We start from the raw sequence: 23,826 nt of genomic DNA on the forward strand, positions 1-23,826 counted from the left end.
GCTCTGCCTCCTGAGCTGGCACAGGGCTGTTTATTCACACGTAGTGTTGCAGGCTCAGGAGTCGTATTTACAGTCTTGTGTTAAAAAGGAGGAACCTCAACCCGTAACCAAGGGATGGGGAGGGCAGGGGCTGCCCGCAGTGGGGAGCTGCCATCAGTGGGTTCCTGTCTACGGGGGAGGGTAGGATCAGCTCCCTGGGTTGGAGCCAAAGAAGGGACAAGGGGAGACAGCGCCTTGTGCCACAAACACGAAGTCTGGGACCAGATGGGCTGCGCTGGTGCCTGGTCTCCCTGCACATGCTGAGCGGAGCAGCGGGGCAGTGGAGCCACCCGTCTCTCGCTGAGCCCAGCTCTTCACAGCGGGTTTGCCGAGGAGGCTGCCAGCCGCTTCCCAATGTAGATCCTGGATTGGAGAGAGCGACCATAAGGCACTTGCACAGGGGCAGCCTGCTTGGCCTCAGCGAGCCAGCAGTGAGGGGAGAGGGCAGCAGCCGTGGAGACGACTGGCTGCTGGGAGAAGTGGTGTAGGACAGCACCCAAGGATGAGCAGTCCAACTCCAGGAGCGTTCCTCCACTTCCCGTGGGGACAGCCCCCGGGGTCGGGGCAGCCAGAGGCCCCCGGACAGCCCCAGACACCCAGCAGCACAGGGCTCACCCTGCCTGCACCCGAGGGGTCGGTTCTGGCCAAGGCCACTTGACAGCACAGGTCAGGCCCATCAGAAACTCACCCCAGTCCCAGGGTCAGCACGTGGCTGAGCAGCAGCGAGGGGATGAAGAGCAGCAGCAGCTCTGAACTGAAAAGTCTCTTCTTTCTCCCCACCGCACCTCCCTGCAGGCTCCACAGCACCGGCTGGGGGGAGCACACAAAGGCAAACTCCCTGGGAAAAGTGCACGGTTAAAGGGGGCACGAGGGAAGAGGGCAGAGCACACAGGAGGGTACGGGGACAGTGGGATGGGGCGGTGAGGCAGACAGCAAGGGTGGGGGACACGGGCCTTACTTTGGAGACAGATGCCGAGGGCGGCGGGCACAGGCCCAGCCGAGGGATGCTGGCAGGCGTCGCTCCCTCCACTCTGCTTCCTCCGGCACATCCCGCTAGAAGGAGGTGTAGGGCAGGTGAGGCCAGCGGCACGGCCCGTGGGGCGCAGCGCAGGGGGTCGGCTCCCTTACCTGCCGGGGGTGGGGGCAGCCCGGCTGGGGCTGGCTGCGGGCAGGGAGCAGCTCGCTCTCCCTAGGCTGCTCGCTCACCTGCCTGGCTCCATCGTCATCCCAGGCCGGGGAGCCCAGCGTGAGCAGGCCACTGCAAACATAACTCCCTCGGTCACCAAGTCTGCACCGCTCCTCGACCCCCCGACGCCCACCCTGGCCAGGCAGGACTCCAGGTGCCCGGATCCTCCTTGGGACTCACCCATCACCGCTCTCCGTCTCCAGCTGGGCCTCCAGCAGCATCCGCTCCACGTCGGCGTGGCAGGAGGAGAACCGTGAGGGCACGGGCTCGGGCTCTGGGCACCCTGGGCCACACCACAGCTCCACCCAGGAGCCTGGGGGGGCTGTCAGCCCAGCACCAGCCCGTCCCCCGAGCTGCCCACCCGCTCTGCCCCAGGTCCACCAGTGGACCCCGCTCTGCTCAAGAGGCGTCCCTGGTCACCCCGTCCTGGCTGGGAGCCCTCCCCGGTGCATCCTGCACCGCTGCCCAGGGCCCACCGAGCACAGCCTCCGACCTGGGACGTCCCGTGCACCCCTACCTGCCCAGGGCTGCTCCTCGGCACGCCCCGCTCCCCCGGGACCCCCGTCTGCCTCTGCCCCAGCCCGCGGTGCAACGCCAGCCTGCCCGTCCAAGCCCCCCCTTGGTCCAGCATCCCCTCCCGGTGCATGCCGGCCTGCTCGGGACCCCCGGGCTCCCCGCTGACCCGGACCCGCGGTGCACGTCAGCCCGCCAACCCTCCCGGGGCTCCCTCTGACCCCCCCCCCCCCCCCCGGGATCCCAGGGACCCGCACCCCGGATCACGCCAGCCCCCCCCGGGACCCCCCGCTGACCTCCCCCCGGCGCACGTCAGCCCTCCCGGGACTCCCGCTGACCCAGATCCCCCGCGTCACGCCGGCCCCCCGGGACCCCCGGTAACTCAGACCCCCCCCCCCCCCCCCCCGGCGCCCCACGGACCGTCGTCGCCGGCCATGGCCCAGCGGGTGCGGCCGCGCTCAGCCCCCGCCGCTCCGCCAGTCACGTGACGGCCGCGAGCCCCCATGTAAATAAAACCACCGGCACCGGGAGCTCGCGTCTTAAAAGGGCACCGGCTCCGTCCTCTGGCGCCCGCGGGGGTCGACACCCCGGGCGAAAGCGCTGCCGCCGGCTGCAGCCCGGCCCGGCACAGGAGGCGCCGCGCCCGCCGCGTTGCCCCTTTAAGCGGCGCCTACGTGCGGCGAGCCGGCGGGCGGCAGCCGCGGCGCGTGCGGATCCGCACGGAGCCGGGCTGGCCCCGCCCCCCCTCCTCGCCCCGGTGGCCCCGCCCCCCCGTCCCGGTGGCCCCGCCCCCCCGGTGCCCGCAGAGCCGAGCCGCGCCAGACGCTGCCGCCGTTTATTTCCGCCGCCAGGGGGCGCCCCGGCCCGGCCGCGCAGGGCACAGGAGCCTCCGGGGCCGCCCCCCCCGCCCGCTCAGGGGCTGCCGCCGGCCCGCGCCGCGCCGTGCTTCTCGGCGAACCTCCTGCGGGAGAAAGCGCCGTCAGGCACGGCCCCGGGCCCCGCCGCCCCCCGCGGGGGAAGGTGGCTGGCATCCCCCGCCGGCTCCTCCCGGACACCCGACCGGGAAGCTCCGTCGCCCACAGAGGGGAAGGGGAAGGGGGAAGGGGAAGGGGAAGGGGAGACCCCCCGGGGTGAGGGGGCCCGAGGGCAGCGCCGGGCAGCTGAGCGACCCCCCAGCCCCCGGAGGCCCGGCATCAGCGACTGACGGGGGACCTCCCCAGACCACACGCGCGCTCGAATCGCACCCCGTTTTCACGTCAAGCTCGTCTGCAGTCTTAAGAAAAGGCGGGTGAGCGCAGCAGGCAGAGCTGGCAGCTCCGGGAAAGCCACGGGGCTAAATAAAGTCACGGCTGGGACGCCTCAACGGCATTAACCCAGCACGGGCGCGCTGGACCGAGCCCCGAGTGCTGGAGACCACCAGCAGCCGCTCCGGGCCCGGGGCAGGTCATTGCCCGGCTTTGGGGACGGGGGTTTCCCAGGCAAGGGTTCCTGACACGAAGGTTCTCCCAAACCAGCCTGCCGGCAGCGCCCCTGCCATTCCACGTCCAACAACTCCAGGCACGGCCTGCATCCAAAGCATTCTCCCTGGGTGAGCTAAAAAAGCACACGGGAAGCGGTGCGGGCTGCTGGTAAGCGGCTGTAACTGTCCCTGAGCGTGGGACGGTGAAAGCCAAGCCTTACAGCTCACTTTGGACGGGATACACGACGCTCCAGGCCCCAGGGGCAGGAAAAGGTGCCAGACCAGACCGACCCCACTGGGAGAACGGAGAGGCGACGCTGAAGACCACCAGACTCCTGTGACCGCTATCCTGACTGACAGACACCCAGCTTCCGCCACAGCCTACGTGCGCTGCCGTTCAACACCGGCTAGCTGCAGAATGAACCGTCCTGGAAAAGCAAAATCCTCCCCCAAGAACAGGCACTGTGAATTGCCGGTACTGTCCACAGCCTGGGCAGAGGGCTACACGAAAATAAAACATTCAGCAAGCCTTGAGCTGCGAACCTTTTCTGAGCCTGAAATGGCTGAGTGACAGGGATTGCTGCTGTCACTCAGAACTGGAGACAGACACGTACCTGCTCTCGAGTCTGGGACAGCAAGGGAGGCCATTCTTTGGCGTAAAGAAAGGTGAGGAGCACAATCGCCTTTCCAAATCCCATTGGGATCCCTCCCTCTCAGAGAAATATAGAGATCACTATAGCCAGAAGAGCCTCAGAAAAGGGACATAAAGGATCGGCACACAGAAGAGTGACAAATGCAGGGGGGGTATCCACAGGAAAGGATTTCCACCCTCTTTGCTGGTGAACAGACCATGCCCGGTGGATCCAACAAGAGCCCTCAGCCATCTCTGTGCTCATGTTCAAAGGTCTGAGGGACAGCTCCGAAGACAGAGTCTACCATTCTCTATGCCATAGTACTATTCCGAGATGTAATTTCTCTAAACTGAAATGACTTTTCAGAAAAACAGACCTGTTTAAATTCTTGGTGACTAAGAGCTACCCGGAGTCACCTAGGGCTAGCCTTTCACACACGGGCACTTAGAATTTGCCTAGCTTCAACTTCCAACCATGGAAATTCCTGGCTTTCAGTAGTAGGGAGAAGCTGATGCGGTATCAAAAAGTCACAGGATCTCAAAGGTTTAAGTGATCCCTGAACCTTCGCAATCTTCCCCTGCCTCTCCCGGAGCGCTCTGGAGCAAAGCTCAGCGCAACGCCTGAGCATGACACCAGATGGGTTCTCCCCTTCAGCAAGGCCCTACAGAGAGGGGAACCGATCTTGCAGCAAGCAGGCCTGGTCACTCTGGACTGAGCCAAACGCTCCGTTATCTCTACCATCTTCTACAGGGTCAGCCAGGCACCGAGAAGCCATCATTTCTGCTGGAAGCTTATTCCACTGATTAATCCACTTCCTTTGCAGAAACGACTACCCCATTACCTGTGTAAAATCCATCTGCCTACAACTGGTAACCATTAGTTACTATTCTGCTTTTCTCTAGCAGATTAAACAGCCTTTCAGAACCTGGTTCCTTCACCCAGAATTATATATAGTGTGCCATCTCATTTACGGTTAAGTTACACAGACTTAACCTCCCCTCCAAACTCATCCTGAATTTTCTGTATCTTTTCTAAAAAAAGACCCAGACCCTTGTTCCAATACCTGCCTCATCAAAACCACGCACAGAGGTCAAACTCGCTCCCTGCTCTGTTATTCTCCACTTACACTGAGGAAGATTAATGGCACTGTCCCTGTGTTCCATAGCATCAATACCGATCTCAAAGAAATCTAGTCCCACAATGACTTCTGTCAGTCAAACCCGTTCCACCAAAGAACCAAACAAGGGGGTTTTTTTGCTAAGCCCTATTCCTCAGCAGCCGTGTTTCTGGCAAACAGCTTCTATCCCGCCTAGTCCTCAAAACCAGAAGCCCAGTGGCAATTCCGGAGACAGAGAGTGCCTCCCAGGAATGACAAGGCGCTGCACACTTGGAAGACGTGAAGCAGACAAACATCTGCCTCCTCTTTCCTTCAGCCTGGGTTCACCACCTCAGCCCTGCTGCCTTGGGCCAGAGGAGAGGAACAGGACGCGAGGCAACGCAAGGGCTGACCCTTCCTGGGGCATATCTGGGTGCTGCTGGGGACGGGGCTTTGGGACTCTGACAGGGTGAGGTGCAGGTGGACTCTCACCTCCTCGCATAGTCGTACAACGCTCGTTTCCGCTCCTGCAAGGACAGATGCCGCTCCACAGGGGACTTTGCAAATTGCTTTGTAGCTGGCTGGAACAAAAAGCACAAGAGCCATCAGGAGACAGTCAGAGCCAGGAGACCTCCTTAGTGGCTCTGCAAGGACTCGGCATGCCAATTCAGTCTCCAGTTTAAAATGCTCCGTTCCCCTGATGTCATGGCTGGTCCTGAACACAGGCCATCATGCTCTGGCTGCGAGCCATCAGACCAGAGGAGAGGACACAACCACCAAAAGTACCTTGGAAGAAGGCACAGCTACGGAGCCCTGGATGCCAGAAGCAGCTGCAGCCTGGGAGGTAGACGGGGCAGGCAGGTCAGTACCAGCCTCCTTACTTTCAGGGAAGAAGGGTACTCTCCCCTCCAGCAAGTTGGCAATGGTGGTGTCCACACAGTTGGTTTGGGCTGTAGGGACAAAGAGGATCTGTTAGAGAGGGAGCTGCTATATCAGGACCCTCACATCCTTGCTGCCATTGTGCTCCACAGTGCATCAGGGACAAGGTTTCTGCTTTCAGGTGTCACAGAGACTTGGCGTGGAAGGTGACCCTGTGTCGCTGCTAATACCCCAGGCATCACCTACCCAGGTCTATCCTGATGACCTCCAGAGGCACATGAGGCAACACCTCCTTGACCCGCTGAGCCATTGCCGTGATCCGCACGTCCTCGGGAGCAACACCAGTCAGGCTGGAAGGCATCCTGGGCCTGGCTGCCAGGGGCTGGCTTGAGGCTGCAAGAGAAAGAATAGTGGGCACAAGAGAGTGGCCTAAAGGTGCACGGCCTTCGAGCTGCAACAGCTCCACTTTAGTATGAACTGGTGTGCTAAGAAAGCTGAACCTCCTGCGCACGACCATCATGTCTCTGCTCAGGAGCAGTAGTCCTCTCCCTGCCAGCTAGCTGCAAGCCCCAGCCTAGAGCACACAGGCTCCTGCTCCCCAGGAGGATGTCAAACATACCTTCTCCTCTCCCTCCATGCAGGAGTAACCAAGAGCAGACTGAGGCCCCCTCAAAGGCAAAGCCTAAGTGGCAGTTCCTAATCAGGACACTACCCAGGACACCTACCTGGGGCAAAGGGGAGAAGCGATGTGTGTCTCAGCCTCTTCATGTGTTCAGTTTTATCTGCTGCGGTGAGCCGTGTGGATACCACACCCAGCTCCATGGCCAAGAGCTGCAGAAATGCAGAGAAGAGTCACATGTACACGACACACAACACGCGTGACCCAGGCATTCCCATCTTGCAGGGGAGCATATCAGATGTACAGGCCTGCGTGGAGCCTCGGCGAGGGGAAGAGGACTGGGAACTGATTTCTCCAGGGCCTCAGTGACGCATTTGTGTTGCATGGAGCACATGAAGGACCAGGAGTAGGCAATATCATCCTGCCAGAACGGGCTGACAGGGAGACACCAGATCTTTGGTACAGGAGCTATGAAGTACCCAGCACATAAGGGAAAGGTGGAGAAACAATCACTTTACTTGATTTGTGGTATTATGAAAAAGGAGTGAAAGGTTTCAACTAAATGGGGAGAGCCTTGATAACCGGCAGAAAGGATTAATGGGGGGGTAGCAAATAGGCCATGGCAAAACTGAATCATTATAAGGGGCAATAAATACGGGCCAGAGTTCCCATCATACAAATACACCCATCCAGAAATGCCCTTTGCAACTCTGCTCGCACCCCACTCTCCTCTGGGACCATCCCAAATTGCAGCAATCCTACACATCCCTCTCCCACGTCATCCTCCTACCTCCTGAACTCGGAGCGCAAAATCCTCACTCAGTTCTTCAGCTCGTCTGGGGACAGACGGCATCCACCTGAATGGGGACAACAGCACTGGGCTGACTGCTTCAAGGGCTGCTGGAGGAGCCAGCCCCATCTGGGATCAATAGTGCAATGGTGCTATCCCCACCTCAGCTCTCGCTGCTCACCCCAAATCTCTCCCCACAAGACCAGCGTCAAACCTCAACACTAGCTTTGAAAATTAAGGGCAAGGCACAGCTCAGAAGACAAAACTGGCTCACAGAATCTTTATTAGCACTCAAGCGTAACATGCGAAGTATCTCCTAATGAAGTTCCCGGTAAGGCCCCAAACGAGGAGACACTGCCATTGGCATGAAAGTAGAAAACAGATCAGCAAAGCCGGGGAAAGCTACAGAACAAGACTTTTCTTTACTGAAATACCCCAACCCCTAAATTTGTCTCCAAGTCCCTTCCACTGCCTATGGACCCTTATTACACCAACGCTACTCAGCCAATCTGGGCTCACCTGGGCCCTAGACACATGTCTGAACCACCTCTGCAATTCACAAGGGACTGCAGGGAAGAGACAGATGCTAGAGGACCAAGCTGCTTGCAGGGAATCACCCACGGGACCTGAGCAACCCTGGGGTGAATTACAGCAGAGCAGCTAGCTTCAAAAATATACCCAGCAAACTTGACGTAAAAGCCTTGAGATACTCCTCTCCTTTACCAGCTGAACGCACGAACCAAGAGCCCTCTCCACTTCAGAAGCTGCTTGAAGCTGGTCCAAAGCTGGACCTGGCATGGACCAAATAATGCTGAACAAAGCCATGCTGAGACACCACAATGAGGGTGCGCATTAGCACATACCAAAAGATCTCTTACTACAACAGCAAAAACTTCAGATCTCTGCCCACCCTAAACCCTGCCCCAAATGGAAGAGAGAGAGAGAGATAGTACCTTACTTGATAAACTGTGAAGGGAACAAAGAAGGTCCAGACCAGCTCTGTAATCCAGGAGGAGTCAGCCACACTCTGGGGAAGAGAGCACAATGAGATCGCAGCCCACAAAACACGAGCTGGTCAGGTCTCTATCAGGGAAGCAGGCAGGCAGAACACAGCTAAGCCACAGCAGCGAGTAACAGATACACGGGCAGAGAGATGTGGAGGACTGGGAAAGAGGGAATGGCAAACCCAGTGCACAGTGAGGGCAGCTCCGGGACAGATTCACCTTCATTAGTCTTCACCAGGCAGAGCAAGAGAGTTGAAGTTTTCACTGCTACGAGTCATCTTTTCCTCCCACTAGGGCAGCAACATTTTCCCCTCAGTATCTCCACATTCTCTACTAGACTGTGCCTTTAAAAAGGACCGAAAATGCCTTAAGACCTACTAATGCGTCCTTAGAACCATGAACAATCCTTCCTTATTCTGATGGGAACAGCCCATGTAATGTCTCAACTCCCATAAGCTTTATCTCTTCATTTCCAAATAGGCTGCACTGTGAAGTCTTAAACAACACCTCTCTTTGAAGATAAATCATTAAAGATGAGCTGTAATTTATTACTTTCTTCCTATTTCTCAAAGTGAGTAAATAACATTTTCCCTAAGAAGTACTGTGATGCTTGCCAGCAGAGCGCACTGGGACAGGCGCTCTGAAGCAGTGGGCTCTCCATCCTTCTCAACGGGACACAGCCCCGAGCGGCTGGACCGTCCTCAGAAGCTAGTCTGAGCGCAGACAGCTGAAGCGAAGACCTCCAGAGGCTCCCCCCCAACCTGCACTTTTCAATGATTCTAAAGAATTTGCTATTGAATGGCTGTTGTTCCTAGGATTTTTGTAGTTGGTTACTTTTATCCTGCAGCGAACAAACTTTCCACAAGCTGGCGAGAACACCATCTCAAGATCTACAGCTTACAATGTAGCTGCCTCAGCTTCTTTTACACCCGACTTCATTGTCGACCAAAGCAGCGTGGCTCCAAGACAGGCCTTGTGCCTGGTTTATTCCACGGCCTGGAAAGATGTGCTATAAATGAGAAAAGCCCAGAAACCACAGCCACCAAGGGTTACATAAAGAAGCCTCATCTCCCGGATAAACAGATCTAAGAAACCTAAAATCAAATGCCTTATAGTGATGCCGATAGACAGACTTCAGTTACGCTGCCTTGTGCCACAGAACAACACCCTCCTTCAAGGTTCCAGCCAAGTGGAGCTGGAGAAAATTCTTTCTTAAACCCAAGTTTGGTGGTTTGCTCAGCCCAGTGTCTGATATTTACCACATAAGTGTCTAAGAAAGCTTTCCGTAAAGCACTGATCAAAGTACTCAAAGTATTGCATCTCCAGTCCTCGGAAGTTTCTGATGGTTTAAAATTACATAAGAAATCCACTGGGATTTACTTAGCCAATGTGCATCAAGGGCAAAAAGTCCTGCTCGAGCCCTGAAGGTAAAAATCTGAGCCAAGAAGTGACTATAACCAGTATCTTCAAACAGATCTGCAGTTACGCGCGTGCTGTTCTCCCCAACGTTCATGAAGGAAAGGACGCACAGACAAATACACAAATTGTCATATCTCACAGAATTTCTCGGAGGAGTCAAACCCACAAAAAGATTAAGATATTCACTATAAGCAGTCCAGAATGGGACAGCTCTCCCACTTCTCTGGAGCAGTTGTTCAAAAATTTAAAGTATCCTCACTGTTAGAAAACTGCATCTTAATCCAAAACTGTGTAGTACCAACATTCAGTCTCAGCACAAAGACTGCTGCTGTGTGCTTTGGCAGACAAAAAGTGAGAATTCTCCACTCTTAAGCCTCTCCTCCAATGTGCAAGCAGCTGTCCACAACATTCTCCCTGCCTTTTCTCTGATAAGCTGATTAAACTGAGTGCCTCGAAGTGCTGCTCTCTGGATTGTGCATCATGCTTATGGCCTCCTTGAACTCTCTCTACTACTGCCCCGCTTTCCTGTCAGTGGGGTTACCAAAGCTTTGCGTAATATTTTAGCAGTTTTCAGCACTGCGTACATCCAGCTAAGACTGTGTTCCTCACCCCAACAGATATTCCTTGTTATGCACCCACAAACCACATTAGACTTACAAGTAACAGCCGCTACTGGCACCTATCAGTAGTTCACGGGATCGCAAGCAAAAATCTGGCTGCTTCATTGTTCACTAACCTGAACTTCACCAGCAGGGATCTCAATATTGTAATCTGCGGTGCCGATAAAAAGCACTAAACGGCACCGGGCAAAGAATTAATCCCTAGCAGAATCTCACTTTAAAAATACCTGCACGCTGATGTTTTAGTACAGGCAGTGATGCTTTGTGACCTGCTGGTAAGTGGATTTAAATCTATCCACCTTAAAAAGATGGACAACAGAGAATCAACTAGAATGTCGGACAAATATAAAACGTCTTTTAATCAAATATATCCATAAATCATATCAAGAAATAAGAAATTCAACAAAATCTCACTCTCTAAATAAGCTGAGAACAGTTTTATTGCAATCTATTTAGCAGTGCTAGTATTATCATCACGAACTTTGCCACTTTTCTGAAGCTAATGTTGCATCATATCTGCATTTGGGAGACAAGAGTTCAAGAACCTACTCCAGAGAGCCTTGCATAACCTTTGGCACATCAGCCACTCTCCAAGGTGACTGGAGCTATTCTTTCAAAGCTCTTTTAAAAAGGGAGCTCACAAAGAGGAGATGAGGCACAGTGACGCTATGGTCATGGAAGCCAGATGGCACAGCGTTGCCACTAAAATGTGTATCAAAATTGCCAGCGTAACTAAGAGAGTATTGACTTTGCAGAAGTTCCCTGGGAAAGGCACTTGAAAAACAGTGTTAGCACTGAGAAGCTAGTCCTCGGGGTGACAGGACACAAGGCCAGGCTGCACTACCCAGAGGCTTCAAAGCAGAAGCAGAATTAACAGCATCGCCAAGACCCTCACACAGCGCACGCCTCCACAACTCCTCCTTGCCCTACGTCCCTGACTCACCACAGTGATCAAAGGCCTCTGAACTTGTAGGGCAACTGGCTGTACCACATCCAAGATTGAGAACGGCCAAGAGCTGAAAAGGAAGAATTCGGCAGTGAATGACCCCAAAGCTAAAACAGTGACGACAGCCCTGCCACGGGAATACCCGTTCCTGGTACCTGAAGCGGAGCAGGCCGGCTCGGCCGTTGGTGGCAGCCTCCTCCGGGAACAGCAGCAGCGGTGGGTTTTCTCTGTGCGACGAATACACCTTCAGGGAATCCACCAGCTCTGCTCGGCTTCCCGTCACTCCCAGCTCCATGAATCCCCGTGACCAGCAGATGAAGCCAGGGGCACCATTCAATGCAGGCTGCAAGGCAAAACAAGAGTAAGGAAGAAATGCCGTCCTGCCCTCCCCTCAAGGCCTGCTTTCCCAGATGACAGTGAGAGACAAAGTTCCTACTTATCAGCATAAACACCAGCCTCTGCGGGCTGAGGGAACAACCTGCATGCTGAAAGTACTAGTAACAGAGAACACGTTACTGCCAGGCTTCAGTAACTGCTCTGGCCCCAATTCCATAGGAACTTCATTCCTAATCTTCAGTTCAGAACTGTACTCTGTCTGCCTGAGAAACAAACTGCTCCCCTGCCCTGGGCAACACCACGTTTCCCCATGTTCTCTCCAGTAGTTTCTGACACGCTTGGCAAAGGATACATTACTTCCAGAGTTACTTTTCTTCAGGTAAGGAGCAAATCTATCGCTGTTCAGGACATAGGACCAACCAACTCACTTCCAGGCACATTCGGAGCCCGTTGACTCAGGAACTCCACACATAAGGAATTTCACAAGAGTACAGGGAAAGTTACACAACCACCAGCCCAGCAGAATAACCCGGGCACCACTGCCCCGCAGCTCCCCTCAGCGCTCCTCTGCAGTGCAGCCGGCTGTCCACGTGCACAGAAATGGCACCCAGTGCTGGGAGAAAACCCCACAACCAACCCTGCTTCTGACACCACCTATCTGAAAGGCCAGAAAAAGACACAGATGCTAGGATCTGCCCACTCTCTTTCAATAAAATCAATACCCACCGTAAGATTTCTTCTGCTTCCTCACCCTGTTTCTTTTTTTCCGTGCAGAGCCTAAAGCGTGACACTGAACCACAGAAAAAAACCTCAAGGCTTGTGCAATCCTAGGTTAATAGATAAGAACTGAAGAGGCTCAGGGCTACAACTAAATTCTGAATGAGCTCTCTGTGCACTTCTCTTGGAGAGAGGTGCTTCCAGACCTGCCGTGCTCCAGCTCCAAGTTACTCACCGTATTACACGAAGTCAGAAGGTTGATGACGTTGTGATCGAATTGTGTCACGTGGTTGGCGATATACACCCTCACATTGACATCACGAAGCCGGGGATCACTTTGCCGCACAAATAAGCCCAGCACTGAGCACATCACACGTACAATAAACCTGGTGCGGGGGAAAGAGGTTTCCTCGAGTCCTGCAGTCTGAGCCATTGCTGGCTTACACATCCAACCAACAGAACGGAGATCTGGGAATTTGTGTGACTTGACAAAGGACACTGGTACAAAATGGAAACGATATGACAGATGTCTGGGACAGGAATTTGTTAGAGGGCTGCAGCTGGGGCTGAAGGCTGCCTGCAGAGCTGTAGCTGCAGCATGAAACACGGGGCAGCAAGCCACCACAGAATTTCTTAGCAGGATACCCAGCTGATCCAAGCGTTTCAGATCAGTCCTTGAGCACTCAAGAGGCAATTGCCAGCTTTGGTCTTGGCAGAGAAGGCACCTTCATGGGTCCTGGGGACAAAGAGTCCTGAAAGCACAGCTCCCTGTAAACCTCTGCACGAGCCAAGCCTCTACGGCTAAGGACCCCAAACAGGCAAGGGCAGCCCCCCGCCCCATGGTGCCCCACAGCGGTGTCTGCACACCACATTCCCCCCCCCCTCCCCAGGCAACAGCAGGAGCTCTGCGCCCTGGGGAGAGCCAGGCTCACGCACCGTCGCAGCACGCTGTCAGGCAGGGCGCAGCTGACCAGAAAGACGTGTATGCCGATGAAGAGGCGCAGGATGAGCAGGCAGAGCCCCACGGGCGCGTAGAGCAGCAGGGCCAGGAGCAGGAACCCATCGGTGGGAAACCTGTAGGGCCCAAGAGCAGCACAGACAGCCTGAGCGCGGCCGAGACGTGTACGGGATTGCCGGACCCCCAGCTCGGCCCTCCCCAGGGACCACCCTCCATCCCCCACTCCGTGTAACCTTCCGGGCCTCCCCAACGAGACACCCAACCGATCCCGGGCCTCCACGCGGGCCTCCCGGACACACCGTGGACCCTCATCGGTCCCCCCGCGGGACACCCCGACCCTCCTCCCGAGGCTCCCGGAGGATACCTCTGCCCCCGCTGGACCCCCAGGGCCTCCCCCCGCTAAGGGACGCCCCAGCTTCCTGCGCGGACCTCCCACGGGACACCCCGAACCCCCGGGCCTCGCCCGGGAGCCCGCGGCCCACCCCCACGAAACACGGAGAGGGCCACGCGCGCCCCACCAGGCCGCCACAGCTCTCACCGGTGCGAGTCGAAGAGCCGCTCAGGGCCCGGGGCCGCAGGAGACTCCATCCCCACCGCAGGCGGTACCTCAGGGACGCCCCACACCCGCCGCCATCTTCCCCCGCGGCCGCCCGCCTGGCCCGCGCGGGGCAGCTTGGGAGGCCCGGCGCCTTCCCGGCGTGCACCGCGCGAACCCCGCTCCCTCCCTCTCGCCGCGGAGGCCTCGGCGGCCGGTGACGCGGGGAGGGCGGTTGGCGGGTCCGAAGGGCCCGGTGAGCTGCTCTCGCCGCAAACCCCGCCTGCCCTCCCCCGCCGGCGGCCGCGCTACGCCTGCCGGCACGACTCGCAGCTGGACTACGACTGGCAGCGGGACTACAGCTCCCAGCGCGCCCCGCGGCGGACTACAGCTTCCGGCAGGCCTCCGCCTCAGAACTACAGCTCCCAGCGTGCCCCGCGGGCGGGACGACGCCTCCCGGGCAGGCCTGGCGGGGCGGGACTTCAGCTCCCAGCGTGCCCCGCGGGCGGGCGGGCCCGCAGCAGCATGGCGGCGCTGGCGCGGTGGGCGCGGGTCCCGCTGCGGCCCGGTGCGGCGCGTTGGTGCCGGGCGCTGTGTGGGGCCGCCGAGGTTCCCCCGCCGCCGCCGCCTCCGCCCCCGCCACCGCCCCCCTCTCCCTCCCCCGGAGGCCGGGCGCTGGCGGCGGCGCTGGGCGCCGGAGCGGCGGCGCTGGTGCTGTTGTGGGCCCGGGAGGGCGAGGGCCGCCGGCCCGCGCTGCCCGCCCTGCGAGCCGCCGTGCCCGCCCCGCCGCCGCCGCCCGCCTCGCCCCGCGCTGCCTTCAACTTCATCGCCGACGTGGTGGAGAAGACGGCGCCCGCGCTGGTCTACGTGGAGATCGTGGGCAGGTACCGGCACCGCAGCCCCCGCGGCCCGGAGCCGGCTTCCCCGCTACCCGGCGGGGCGGTTTCCCTCCTGACCCTGTCTCGGTCCCCTCCCGACCTGCTCCTGCGGGAAGGGTCTGGCCTCGTCCTCCCCGCACCCTCCAGGGAGGGACCCCCCGACCCTCCCCGCGCAGCGCAGCCCGCTGTCCCGGCCGCCCCCGGGGCCTCCGCTGGCCTCTCCCGCGGCCGCCCCGTCCCGTGTCCCAGGCACCCGTCCGGCTGGGGCCCCACAAGTGCCGCGGGAGGGACGGATCCGTCCCCTCGCCAAGCTGCCGGCACACACGGGCGGCACGCAGGGCCGGCACACACAGAGCCGGCACACGCAGGGCCGGCACACACAGAGCCGGCACACAGGGCTGGCACACACAGAGCCGGCACACAGGGCTGGCACACACAGCCGGCCTTTGCCACAGGGACACGTCACTGCCGCCTTCTTGTCCTCTAGGGCTGTTTTGGCAAAGCCGCTTTCTAGGCAGCGGCCCCAGGCTGTCCTGTGGTGCAGGTCCTGCCCCAGGAGCACGACTTTGCGTTTACCTTTGAATTCCATGATGTTCTTGCCATCCTGCGTCTCCAGCCTGTCCAGGCACCTCTGAATAGTAGCTCTGCCCTTCAGCTTGCCGGCCATTCCAGTGTGCTGTCACCTGCGGGCTTGCTGAGTGCCTGCAGCGTCCTGTTCTCCGGTTCACGAACAAGGGCATTAAATGGTGCTGGCCCTTCTCAGTTCGTGAGGCGTGGGGTTAGTAGCTGACCACCAGCAGCCTTGCAGGCTGGTGTGATGTTTGCCCTTTCCAGCCCTTTCCTCTTTACCACTGTGACATTTGAGCACTTGCAGGGACATCAGGCAGCCCCCTCGTGTATCCTGTCTGGTGCCATGGACTTGTGCGTGCCCAGCTGGCTTCAGCAATCCCTTCCTTGATCTTCTGTGTAATGCTGCGTTTGCACAGGCTCTGACTCTGAGCACGGGGACTTGGGAGGCCCAGGGAACAAGGCAAAAAGGCACTGAGCACCTCAGCCCTGTCTGTGTCTTGAGTCACTAGGTCCCTTGCCTCACCCAGCACCGGGCCTTCCCGCAGAGGTCAGGGTGATTGTCATCCCCCGTGGGGACCAGAGTCTGCAATTGTGCGTCTTCCTCTAGCTATCTAAAGGTGTACCCATCACCTCCCAAGTGGTTATTACCTGCTCTGAGGCAAGGCTCTGCGTGTTCGGGCTACTCATTTGTGCAGATCACAACCCCTCCTAATTGCCTCCTTGCTGCTCCTTCCCAAAGAGCCTGCACCATCCATTGCAGCTCTCCACTCGTGTGAGCTTCCCACCGTGGCTCTGTAGTCCCAGCGGGATCGTACCTGCATGCTTGCACGTGGGCTCCTGATTGTTCCTGCTTGTTCCCCTGCTTGTGTGCATGTTTGTGCAGACTCTCGAGATGGGGACCTTTCATGGGGAAGAGAAGGAGTCTCCCCATCGTGCTGTTGCCCAGACACCCTCACTATCCCCAGCTTCTTTCCAGGCCTACCAGTCTGCCTGGCCCCTGCCTGCCCTCCACAGGGTCCCTGTCGCCCCTCCCTGACCTGTGCCCCCCTTGCAGGCATCCCTTTTCGGGCCGTGACGTGCCCATCTCTAACGGGTCGGGTTTCCTGGTGTCTCCGGATGGGCTCATTGTGACCAACGCACACGTGGTGGCAAACCGGCGGCGCGTGCGAGTGAAGCTGGCCAGTGGCGAGCAGTATGACGCCGTGGTGCAGGATGTGGACCAGGTTGCAGACATCGCTACCATCAAGATCAAGCCTAAGGTGCGCGTCACGGTTGTGGAGATGCTTCCTTTGTTCTCTCTCGTCTGCTCACCATCCTCCTCTCTTCCAGCACCCGCTCCCCACCCTGCCCCTTGGGCGCTCCTCCGAGGTGCGGCAGGGAGAGTTCGTGGTGGCCATGGGCAGCCCGTTCGCCCTGCAGAACACCATCACCTCTGGTATCGTCAGCTCTGCCCAGCGGGGCAGCCGGGAGCTGGGCCTGACCGCCTCCGACATGGAGTACATCCAGACTGATGCTGCTATCGACGTAAGGGGAGCTTGCGGTGCACGGCGGGTCGGCAACTCATCCCAGCTGCCCTCCTTGGGGAGGGGGGAGCTGGGGAAGGGCTGTGGGTGCTGTGAGGTTAGAGGAGGCTAGGCACAGAGCACTGGGGGACAAAGGGATTCTGGCCAGTCACCCAGCGCTGGCTGCGTTTCTTGGCCTGACCCTGTTCTCTGGACTCTGCCTCCCTGCCGCGGGTCCCGCTGTGCAAGGATATCACTTTCATGGCCTCTTTACTGCTCTCTCCTCTGCCGTAGTTTGGGAACTCCGGGGGCCCCCTCGTCAACTTGGTAAGTTGTCCTGCTGGCGCCCTCGCTGGCTGGGGCAGACATGTGCCATCCGCCTTTGGTGTGTGGCCCCTGGGGCTCGGTGCCCCTTGGTGGAAACACCTGTGGGTGCTACAGCTGCCAGGAGGGAGGGACTGTGCGTGCTCCAGGCTCCCTGTGAGGAGGAGCGGGGATCAGCCCAGCGTGGGAGCCCTGTGCAGCGTCTGTGTCGCAGAGCCTGAGCCGATGGGGCTCTGGCGAGGCAGAGCTGAGCCCTGCCCTGGTGATGCTGGCAGGGCAGAGAGGGGGGCTGCGTGGGCTGCAGCCCATGGGAGCGGTCCCTGCGCAGCCTCAGCAGGGCCGTGCAGTCTGCGGAAGCAGCAGGCTGGGAAGGGATGGGTGCCCAAATGGGTTCTCTCCACACGGTGCAGGTGGGATAGCACGGTGCCCTTTCCCCTGCAGGACGGTGAAGTGATTGGGGTGAACACCATGAAGGTGACATCAGGCATCTCTTTTGCCATCCCCTCAGACCGGCTGCGGAAGTTCCTGCAAAAGGAGGAGCAGCGCAAAAGTGAGTTGGGTGTCTCCCTGCTCACGTATTGGGGGAAGGAGGCCAGGAGGAGGAGGATGAAAGAGGGAAGCTCTGGCACAGCTGGGCTCCGGGCCCTTCTGAGAGGAGGGCAAGCAGAGCGGGAGAAATAGTCATTGCGGGGTAAGAAGATTCTCCCATCTGGCATGAAAGTCCCCTCTGCCATGGGAAAGCTGTGCTGCTGCTTCCCTGCCCACAGGGGCCTGAGGGACTGCAAGGAGGATGCTGGCCTGCATCTGCTGCGCATACAGACTTTTAAAGTGTCCCAGGTAGCTAGCACTTAGGTCCCCAGGGGCAGGTGAGGAATTTTTTTTTTTGTCCATTGCTACTTTTCGTTAGATCTCAACATCTGGGAAGATGAGTGGAGCATTTGTTGATGTTTAAAAAGGGAAAGGATGACCTGGAAACTGGGGGCAACTTAGCCTTGTGTGTACTAGTGAAAACACAGGTGCAGGATTCGGCTGCATCGTAAAGGACAGATAGTTAATGTAGTTCCTCTAGAACATTGCCTGGTTTTGTTCCTTTATGTTTGTGGTAATTTATTTAATGCAGGCTCTTGTTATCTGGCTCTCATGTTGACTCCGTGAAGTGATATTCTCGGTCAAAAAAATGACAGCTCAAATCAGGAAAGCGAAGCATGCAATATGTATAAAGCTCTAACTGGTAAATGGAACTTAAATAAGCTGTTGGTAGGGAATCAGAATGAGTCCCTCTGCACAGCGTCTGCCTTGAGGTGTGGGCTTTGTGACTCGGCTGGCTCAGACGAGTGCTGTTCTGAGTGCGTGTCTGTTTTCAGCCTTGCCACTTGATGTCTTTTCCTTTGACAGGCTCTTGGTTTGGCAATACAGAGACAAAGCGCCGTTACATAGGGGTGATGATGCTGACTCTTACACCAAGGTATGTGTTCTAAGGTTGGGGGCCAACAGGCCGGTCTTGTTGGGGTGTGTGGCTGTGTGATGGGATCTTACATGCTAAACATGAGTGCCTGGTTTTGGGAGGATTGTCTTAGCAGCTTAAGCATTCGCTCTCAGATCTCTTTATGCTCGTGTCGTACTTAGACTCTAGGCTGTCTCAGAGATAAATTAGAAGCTTGCAAGTTTCTACACTTGTGGCAGAATCTGCAAGCAGATAAAAAGTCCCTGAACCTACCCACAAGAGCGCCAGATGAGTCTGTAATTGTCATTAGGGGGATAAGACAATAAAGAGCCCGTGCAACACAGCATGAATGAAGAGCCACCAGAAACATTGTGAAATTAATAGATATGCAACGTACCAACTGAAAGTTGTGATGAAACAGTTGGGCAAGTTGTACTCGCTGGGAGGAGGGATCTACCTGGTGAATCGCTGTGGTGCAGAAACAGTTCTAGAATATGGGACTTTCAGAATAAGAAATGACAAGCTTGCCTGCAGTAGTCGACTGGGGGAGGAGGTAAACAGATAGGAGAGCAGGTTGTGTTGGCGCACACGGCGTGGTTGCCGCTGGTGTGAGGCTCCTGGGTCTCGGGAGGAACGGTGGGTGCTGCCTCTGCAGAGAAGTCATCATGGTGCTGACCGTGACAAGTGGGAAGAGGATGACTTGTGTGTCTGAGACTCTACACCCTCATGGCTGTGGCTTGGGAAGGGCATTGTGTTACCTCTGCAGCTCAAGGAACGCTCTAGTCAGCAAAGAGGACTGGGGACAGACAACCTGCTTGGGTCTGGTAGAAGGATCGCCCACTGCTCTTGCTTCAGCTGGTCCCCAAGATGTGCCTGTGGCTTTGGCAGCCAACCAAGCACCCTGAGACTGGTGTCCTGCCGGCAGTGGCAGCTGAGCCCTGCTGAGGGCTGGACAGCCCTGGTCAGGCCTGCACGGAGCTCTGCTCAGGGCTGCGAGCCCTCGGAGGGAACTGCTGCAGGAGCTAAACCTGAACGCCTACCAGTAGCCTCCTAGATGCAGCAAGCGCGTGTGTTGGGAGCGTGCTGGACCTGCACTCCCGCCTCTGAGAGCAGTTCTCCTTGTCAAGGACAGAGTGCCTGCTCTGGTTCCTTGGCTCTTGCGGCTGTCTTTCAAGAGACCTTTAGTGACTCTTGGGGCTCAGCGTCGTAGTGGGGTTGGTGGCCGTAGCTCCCTTGGCAGAAACACCTTTCAGGGCTGTGCTGTCTCCCTCACTAAAGCTCTCGTGGCTCTTGTGCCTTGGTTGGGTTTGCAGGCTGCCTGCGCCTCTGGGCACTGTGAGCAGTCTCTGGGGTTCCTGCCTGGGATGCAAGCGGAGGAGCAGATGCTGTGTGCCTCCTGAGACTGGGGGCTGTGGGGTGGGTGGGGAACGCTGTCAGCATTGCTGTCGTGCCCGGTAGATGGTGCTGGTAGTCGGCAAAACCTGTGGGATGTGGGAGCCCAGCCTCCTCCTGCTTCACTGGACAGCCATGCAGGGCGAAGTCTGTCAGAGAAGTCGTCAGAAATGCTCAGGACATGGCTCCTGGGAAGCGGGTCCAGCTTCAGCACAGCCAGCAAGCAGTCTGGCAGCTGGTCCTGGGAAACCATCTGACTGCAAGGCTTGTTTGCGCCCAGTTGCTGGGAAGATCTCCCAACAAGGGATTGCTCACCTTGGAATCGGGTGATTACACTGTCTGAACATGCTCGTTTGAAAGGCCAGAAACTTGCCCTAGCACAGGAAGAAGGAGAAGCTCCATGTTGGGCTCCTCGGCATCCTGGTCCTGCCGCACAGATTGTCTGGCAGGCAGGAACTTCCTGAGACACTGGGCCTTTGCTCTGCTGCCCAAAGGGAACAGCCATGTGCTAACGGCTTGGAGCTCAGCTGAGGTGGAGCTCGTCGGTACCCTCGCCTTGGCCGCAGAAAGCCACGGGAAGAGACGGGACCCTGGGTAGCACAGCCCTCTGCAGTCATCTTACAGCATGGATTAGGGACTGAGCAAAGGACCTTGAAAAACAGCAAAGGAAAGAGACGCTGATGGTTGGGAACAGGTTCCACATGGAACTGCTGCTGCGGTGTGTTGCTGGTCAGGGGTGTTACTAGATGGACGTCCAAAACGTGGGTTGGTTCTTCATGCAATCTGTGATAGAACTCGCTGATGTTGTAGGGTTCCAAAGAGCAACTAGAAAACTTTACAGAAAAAAAATCTTACTGGCTTTCAAATGCAAATATGCAACGTTACAGCTCAGGAGCTGCTCGAGCCAGGCAGCTGGAGGCCGTAGGCAGCTGCGAGCTCTCTCATCTGCAGCTGGCCTTGTAGGTGATAGGGTGGTGGGAAAGATGGACCCCTCATCTGACCGACCTGCGGACCACGTCTGGCTGGAGTCATCTTCTTCATAGCAGCCCACGTGGTGCTGTGTGTTAGATCTGTGACCAAAACTCTTGGGTTTAGCTGTTGCTGAACAGTGCTTACGCACTGTCAAGGCCTGACGTTTCTCACTCGGCACCCCAGGCAGGAGGCTGGGAGGGGCATGGCCGGCGCAGCTGACCTGAACTGACCGTGCCATATGACGTCGTGCTCGGCAATAAAACTGGGGGGAGTTTTTCCAAGGTAGCCATTGCTTGGGGATTGGCTGGGCATGCGTCTGCTGGTGGGAGGCGGTCAGCGAGTGCCTTTGCATCACTTGCCTTTTTTTTTTTTTTCTTTTCTTTCTTCGCCTGTTAAACTATCCTTATCTAGGCCCGCAAGTTTTCTTGCTTTTGTCCTTCACATTCTTTTCCCCATCCTGCTGTTGGAGTGACCAAGCAACTGGGTGGGGACTTACCTGCCAGCTGGGGTCAACAACGCACCGCAACCAGGTGCAGCCACGCTGAGTGCTATTGTAGCCTAAGATCACAGAATCACACATTTACTGTGTCTGTACAGAGACCTGCTTAAGGGCATGTGTTGTTCAGCTGTAGTGACAAAGGAGGAGCAGCAGACGTGACTTAGTAAACGTGCAGACCACACCAAATCGGTTCTATCGGTAGTGCCCAGCACAAGAGGCAACAGGCACAAACTGAAACACGATCTTCCATCTGAACACAAGAAGTCACTTTTTTTCTGTGAGGAGGGTGGTCAAAGCCTGGCACAGGTTGGTTGGAGAGGTCAGAGAGTCTCCAGCCTTGGAGATACTGAAAACCTGACTGGATGCAGTCCTGGGCAACCTGCTCTGACTGAGCCTGCTTGAGCAGGGGGGTTGGGCTAGATGATATCAAGAGGTCCCTTCCAACCTCAACCATGCTGTGATCCTGTGAAATCGAGAAGGGGTGGCAGCTTGAGAGTTCAGCAAGGACCGTTGCAAAGTGGGGAGCCAGAACTGACTGAAGGGGTACCAGCAAGGAGCTGGGCAGAGACCGTGAGAATTTCTGGGGCTGCAGCGGATCAGAGCTGATGCAGAGTGTTTGAGGGAAGAATGCTGTTTACATGATGCACGGTCCCTCCGCTCTGGTGAGATCCAGCTGGAGCACTGTGTCCAGTTCTGGATGCTTTCAGGAAGGGTGAGGAGCAGTTGGAGAGAGTCCAAAGAGGAGCAGTGAGAGGTGCAGAATTTAAGCTAGGTTTAGAAAACCTAATCTGTGGGAAGGTTAGAGGAACTGGGATCGTTTAGTCTATAGACTCTGGAGGAGACATGCTGTTTTACCTCTGCTTGACACATCTTGCAAAAAGGAGCATAGCTTTTGTTCTCTGTCCTCCCCGCGAAAGGCAGAGAAGTGAAACTGGGGCAGGGGAGAGGTAGATCTGATAGCAGGAAGGGCGGTCTGACGTGGGGGTGCTCGGATGGGGGAAGTGCATCACCAGCAGCTACGATCCAGCTGGCAGCTGCTCTGGTAGTTTCCAGCTCTCCCAGGTGCAGTCAGGACTTTTGTCCTCTAGTTTTTGACAGGAAGACGGTGGTGTTTGGGTGCCCCTGGGGTTTGCAGCTGGTTGCTTGTGCTTAGCAGTGTGTGGGGATGCAGGAGGAGAGGTTCTGTGTTGTGGTCTCCGAGCCTGTGCAGCCATGGTGGGGTGGGAGCCCTGCTCTGCCTCCCGGCTCCTTACCATGATGCTGATTTTCACTTTGCAGCATCCTGGCTGAGCTGAAGCTGCGTGACCCCAGCTTCCCCGATGTCTCGTATGGAGTGCTAATCCACAAGGTGATCATTGGCTCCCCGGCACATCAGTAAGTGCTGCCCTGTGCCTTGGGGGGTGGCATGGCAGAGCAACCACATGAGATGGGATGTATTTAGCTCTGAGTGTGTTGCTCCAGAGCAGCAGGGCTTGGGCCCCACAGCCATCAGTCTGCAGCAGAAACCAGCTGGTGACCCTTGCCCAGGCTTGGCGTCCTGTTGGCCAGGGTAGCTGTGTGGCTGGAGGAATGCCCGGTGCAGCGGCCCCAGCCTCCTGTAATGCCTGGCTCCCCATCCTTCTGCGAAGACAAAGCTGAGCGTCTGCTTTGCCTGCTGTGCGTTCCTGTTGTCATTCTCCCCGCAGGGCAGGGATGAAGGCAGGTGATGTTGTGCTGGAGATCAACGGGCAAGCATCGCGCCGTGCGGAGGATGTGTACGAGGCAGTACGGACGCAGCAGAGCCTGGCCTTGCTGGTGCGGCGTGGCTACGACACTTTGCTGGTGAGCGTCATCCCTGAGGTCACGGAGTAGCGGTGCTGTCGCGCGGGCGGCTGCGGGTGCTGGCTGGCGGTGCTGGCCGAGAGCCGAGGCACGGGACTGAGCCGTGTCTGTGCGCCGGTCAGGGAGAGACTGAGAGCTTGTGAGGGACTGGAGGGGGCCAGGCAGAGGGGCCCGGCCTGGTGCTTGGGTGGACTCGTGGTGCAACCATTGCCCTCTGTACTCAAATAAAGCACTTTTCTAGGGACCCCATAGTGCTGCGTGGCCTCTTTCCCACGGCAGTGGCAGCTGCCTAGGGGAGGCTGGGCTGTGTGGGACCCTGCCCCTCCTGTCGGTCCTCACATGAGTCCTTCCAGCTGGGAAGGAGCACACTGACTGTGCCTCCAGGGATCTCCTCCGTGTTAGAGTAGAAGTGTCCTCCCACCCACTCGGCATCCGCGCAGGCTGGGATCCGACTCCTCCGTCTGTAACATGCAGGCACCCGTTGAGCCGTGGCTCATGAGGCCACCTCCTCTGCGAGTGAGAGCAGCCCTGGAGCTGCTCTGGGGCAGGCTTTGCCAGGGTGGCTCTCCCGGCCTCCCTGGTGTGCCCGCTGCAGCAGTGCCTGCCTCTGGCCGTGGCAGATGTCTGCCTCGTCAGATTGCTTCCACTGAGAGCATTGCTCCAAGGTCTGCATCCA

At 57.5% G+C, this 23,826-nt stretch overlaps 2 protein-coding genes across 3 annotated transcripts; one reads left to right on the forward strand and one right to left on the reverse strand.

Moving 5' to 3' along the window:
• Positions 1–4: 4 nt before the first annotated feature.
• On the reverse strand, positions 5–13,906 carry AUP1 (AUP1 lipid droplet regulating VLDL assembly factor). Of its 2 annotated transcripts, XM_075752952.1 has the most exons (15): positions 13,752–13,906; positions 13,192–13,329; positions 12,491–12,641; positions 11,358–11,545; positions 11,200–11,272; positions 8,167–8,240; positions 7,214–7,280; positions 6,530–6,635; positions 6,051–6,197; positions 5,712–5,875; positions 5,418–5,506; positions 1,168–1,297; positions 998–1,092; positions 728–877; positions 5–402 (listed from the first exon to the last, which is right to left on the reverse strand). In XM_075752952.1, the coding sequence occupies exons 1-15, from the start codon at positions 13,799–13,801 to the stop codon at positions 354–356; spliced, it is 1,671 nt and encodes a 556-aa protein (XP_075609067.1). In that variant the 5' UTR covers positions 13,802–13,906; the 3' UTR covers positions 5–353. The 2 variants fall into 2 exon arrangements, with proteins under 2 accessions (XP_075609067.1, XP_075609066.1); XM_075752951.1 differs by lacking the exons at positions 5–402; positions 728–877; positions 998–1,092; positions 1,168–1,297 and adding an exon at positions 2,560–2,699.
• A 323-nt stretch (positions 13,907–14,229) lies between these two features.
• On the forward strand, positions 14,230–23,394 carry HTRA2 (HtrA serine peptidase 2). The gene is made up of 8 exons (XM_075752956.1): positions 14,230–14,632; positions 16,251–16,455; positions 16,526–16,720; positions 16,993–17,025; positions 17,464–17,572; positions 18,418–18,487; positions 22,608–22,703; positions 23,015–23,394. The coding sequence occupies exons 1-8, from the start codon at positions 14,274–14,276 to the stop codon at positions 23,178–23,180; spliced, it is 1,233 nt and encodes a 410-aa protein (XP_075609071.1). The 5' UTR covers positions 14,230–14,273; the 3' UTR covers positions 23,181–23,394.
• Positions 23,395–23,826: the final 432 nt, after the last annotated feature.

This window comes from Balearica regulorum, chromosome 4 (genome assembly GCF_011004875.1).
Source record: "Balearica regulorum gibbericeps isolate bBalReg1 chromosome 4, bBalReg1.pri, whole genome shotgun sequence".
In the NCBI taxonomy this organism is placed as follows: Eukaryota; Metazoa; Chordata; class Aves; order Gruiformes; family Gruidae; genus Balearica; species Balearica regulorum.

Coding starts and splice junctions, on each gene's coding strand:
- AUP1 (XM_075752952.1), bottom strand. CDS start 13,801: ATGGAGTCTCCTGCGGCCCCGGGCCCTGAGCGGCTCTTCGACTCGCAC. Junction 1,093..1,167: donor GCTGCCCCCACCCCCGGCAG/GTAAGGGAGCCG, acceptor ACCTCCTTCTAG/CGGGATGTGCCGGAGGAAGC. Junction 403..727: donor GTGCTGACCCTGGGACTGGG/GTGAGTTTCTGA, acceptor TCTCCAATCCAG/GATCTACATTGGGAAGCGGC.
- HTRA2 (XM_075752956.1), top strand. CDS start 14,274: ATGGCGGCGCTGGCGCGGTGGGCGCGGGTCCCGCTGCGGCCCGGTGCG. Junction 14,633..16,250: donor TACGTGGAGATCGTGGGCAG/GTACCGGCACCG, acceptor CCCCCCTTGCAG/GCATCCCTTTTCGGGCCGTG. Junction 17,026..17,463: donor GGGGCCCCCTCGTCAACTTG/GTAAGTTGTCCT, acceptor TTTCCCCTGCAG/GACGGTGAAGTGATTGGGGT.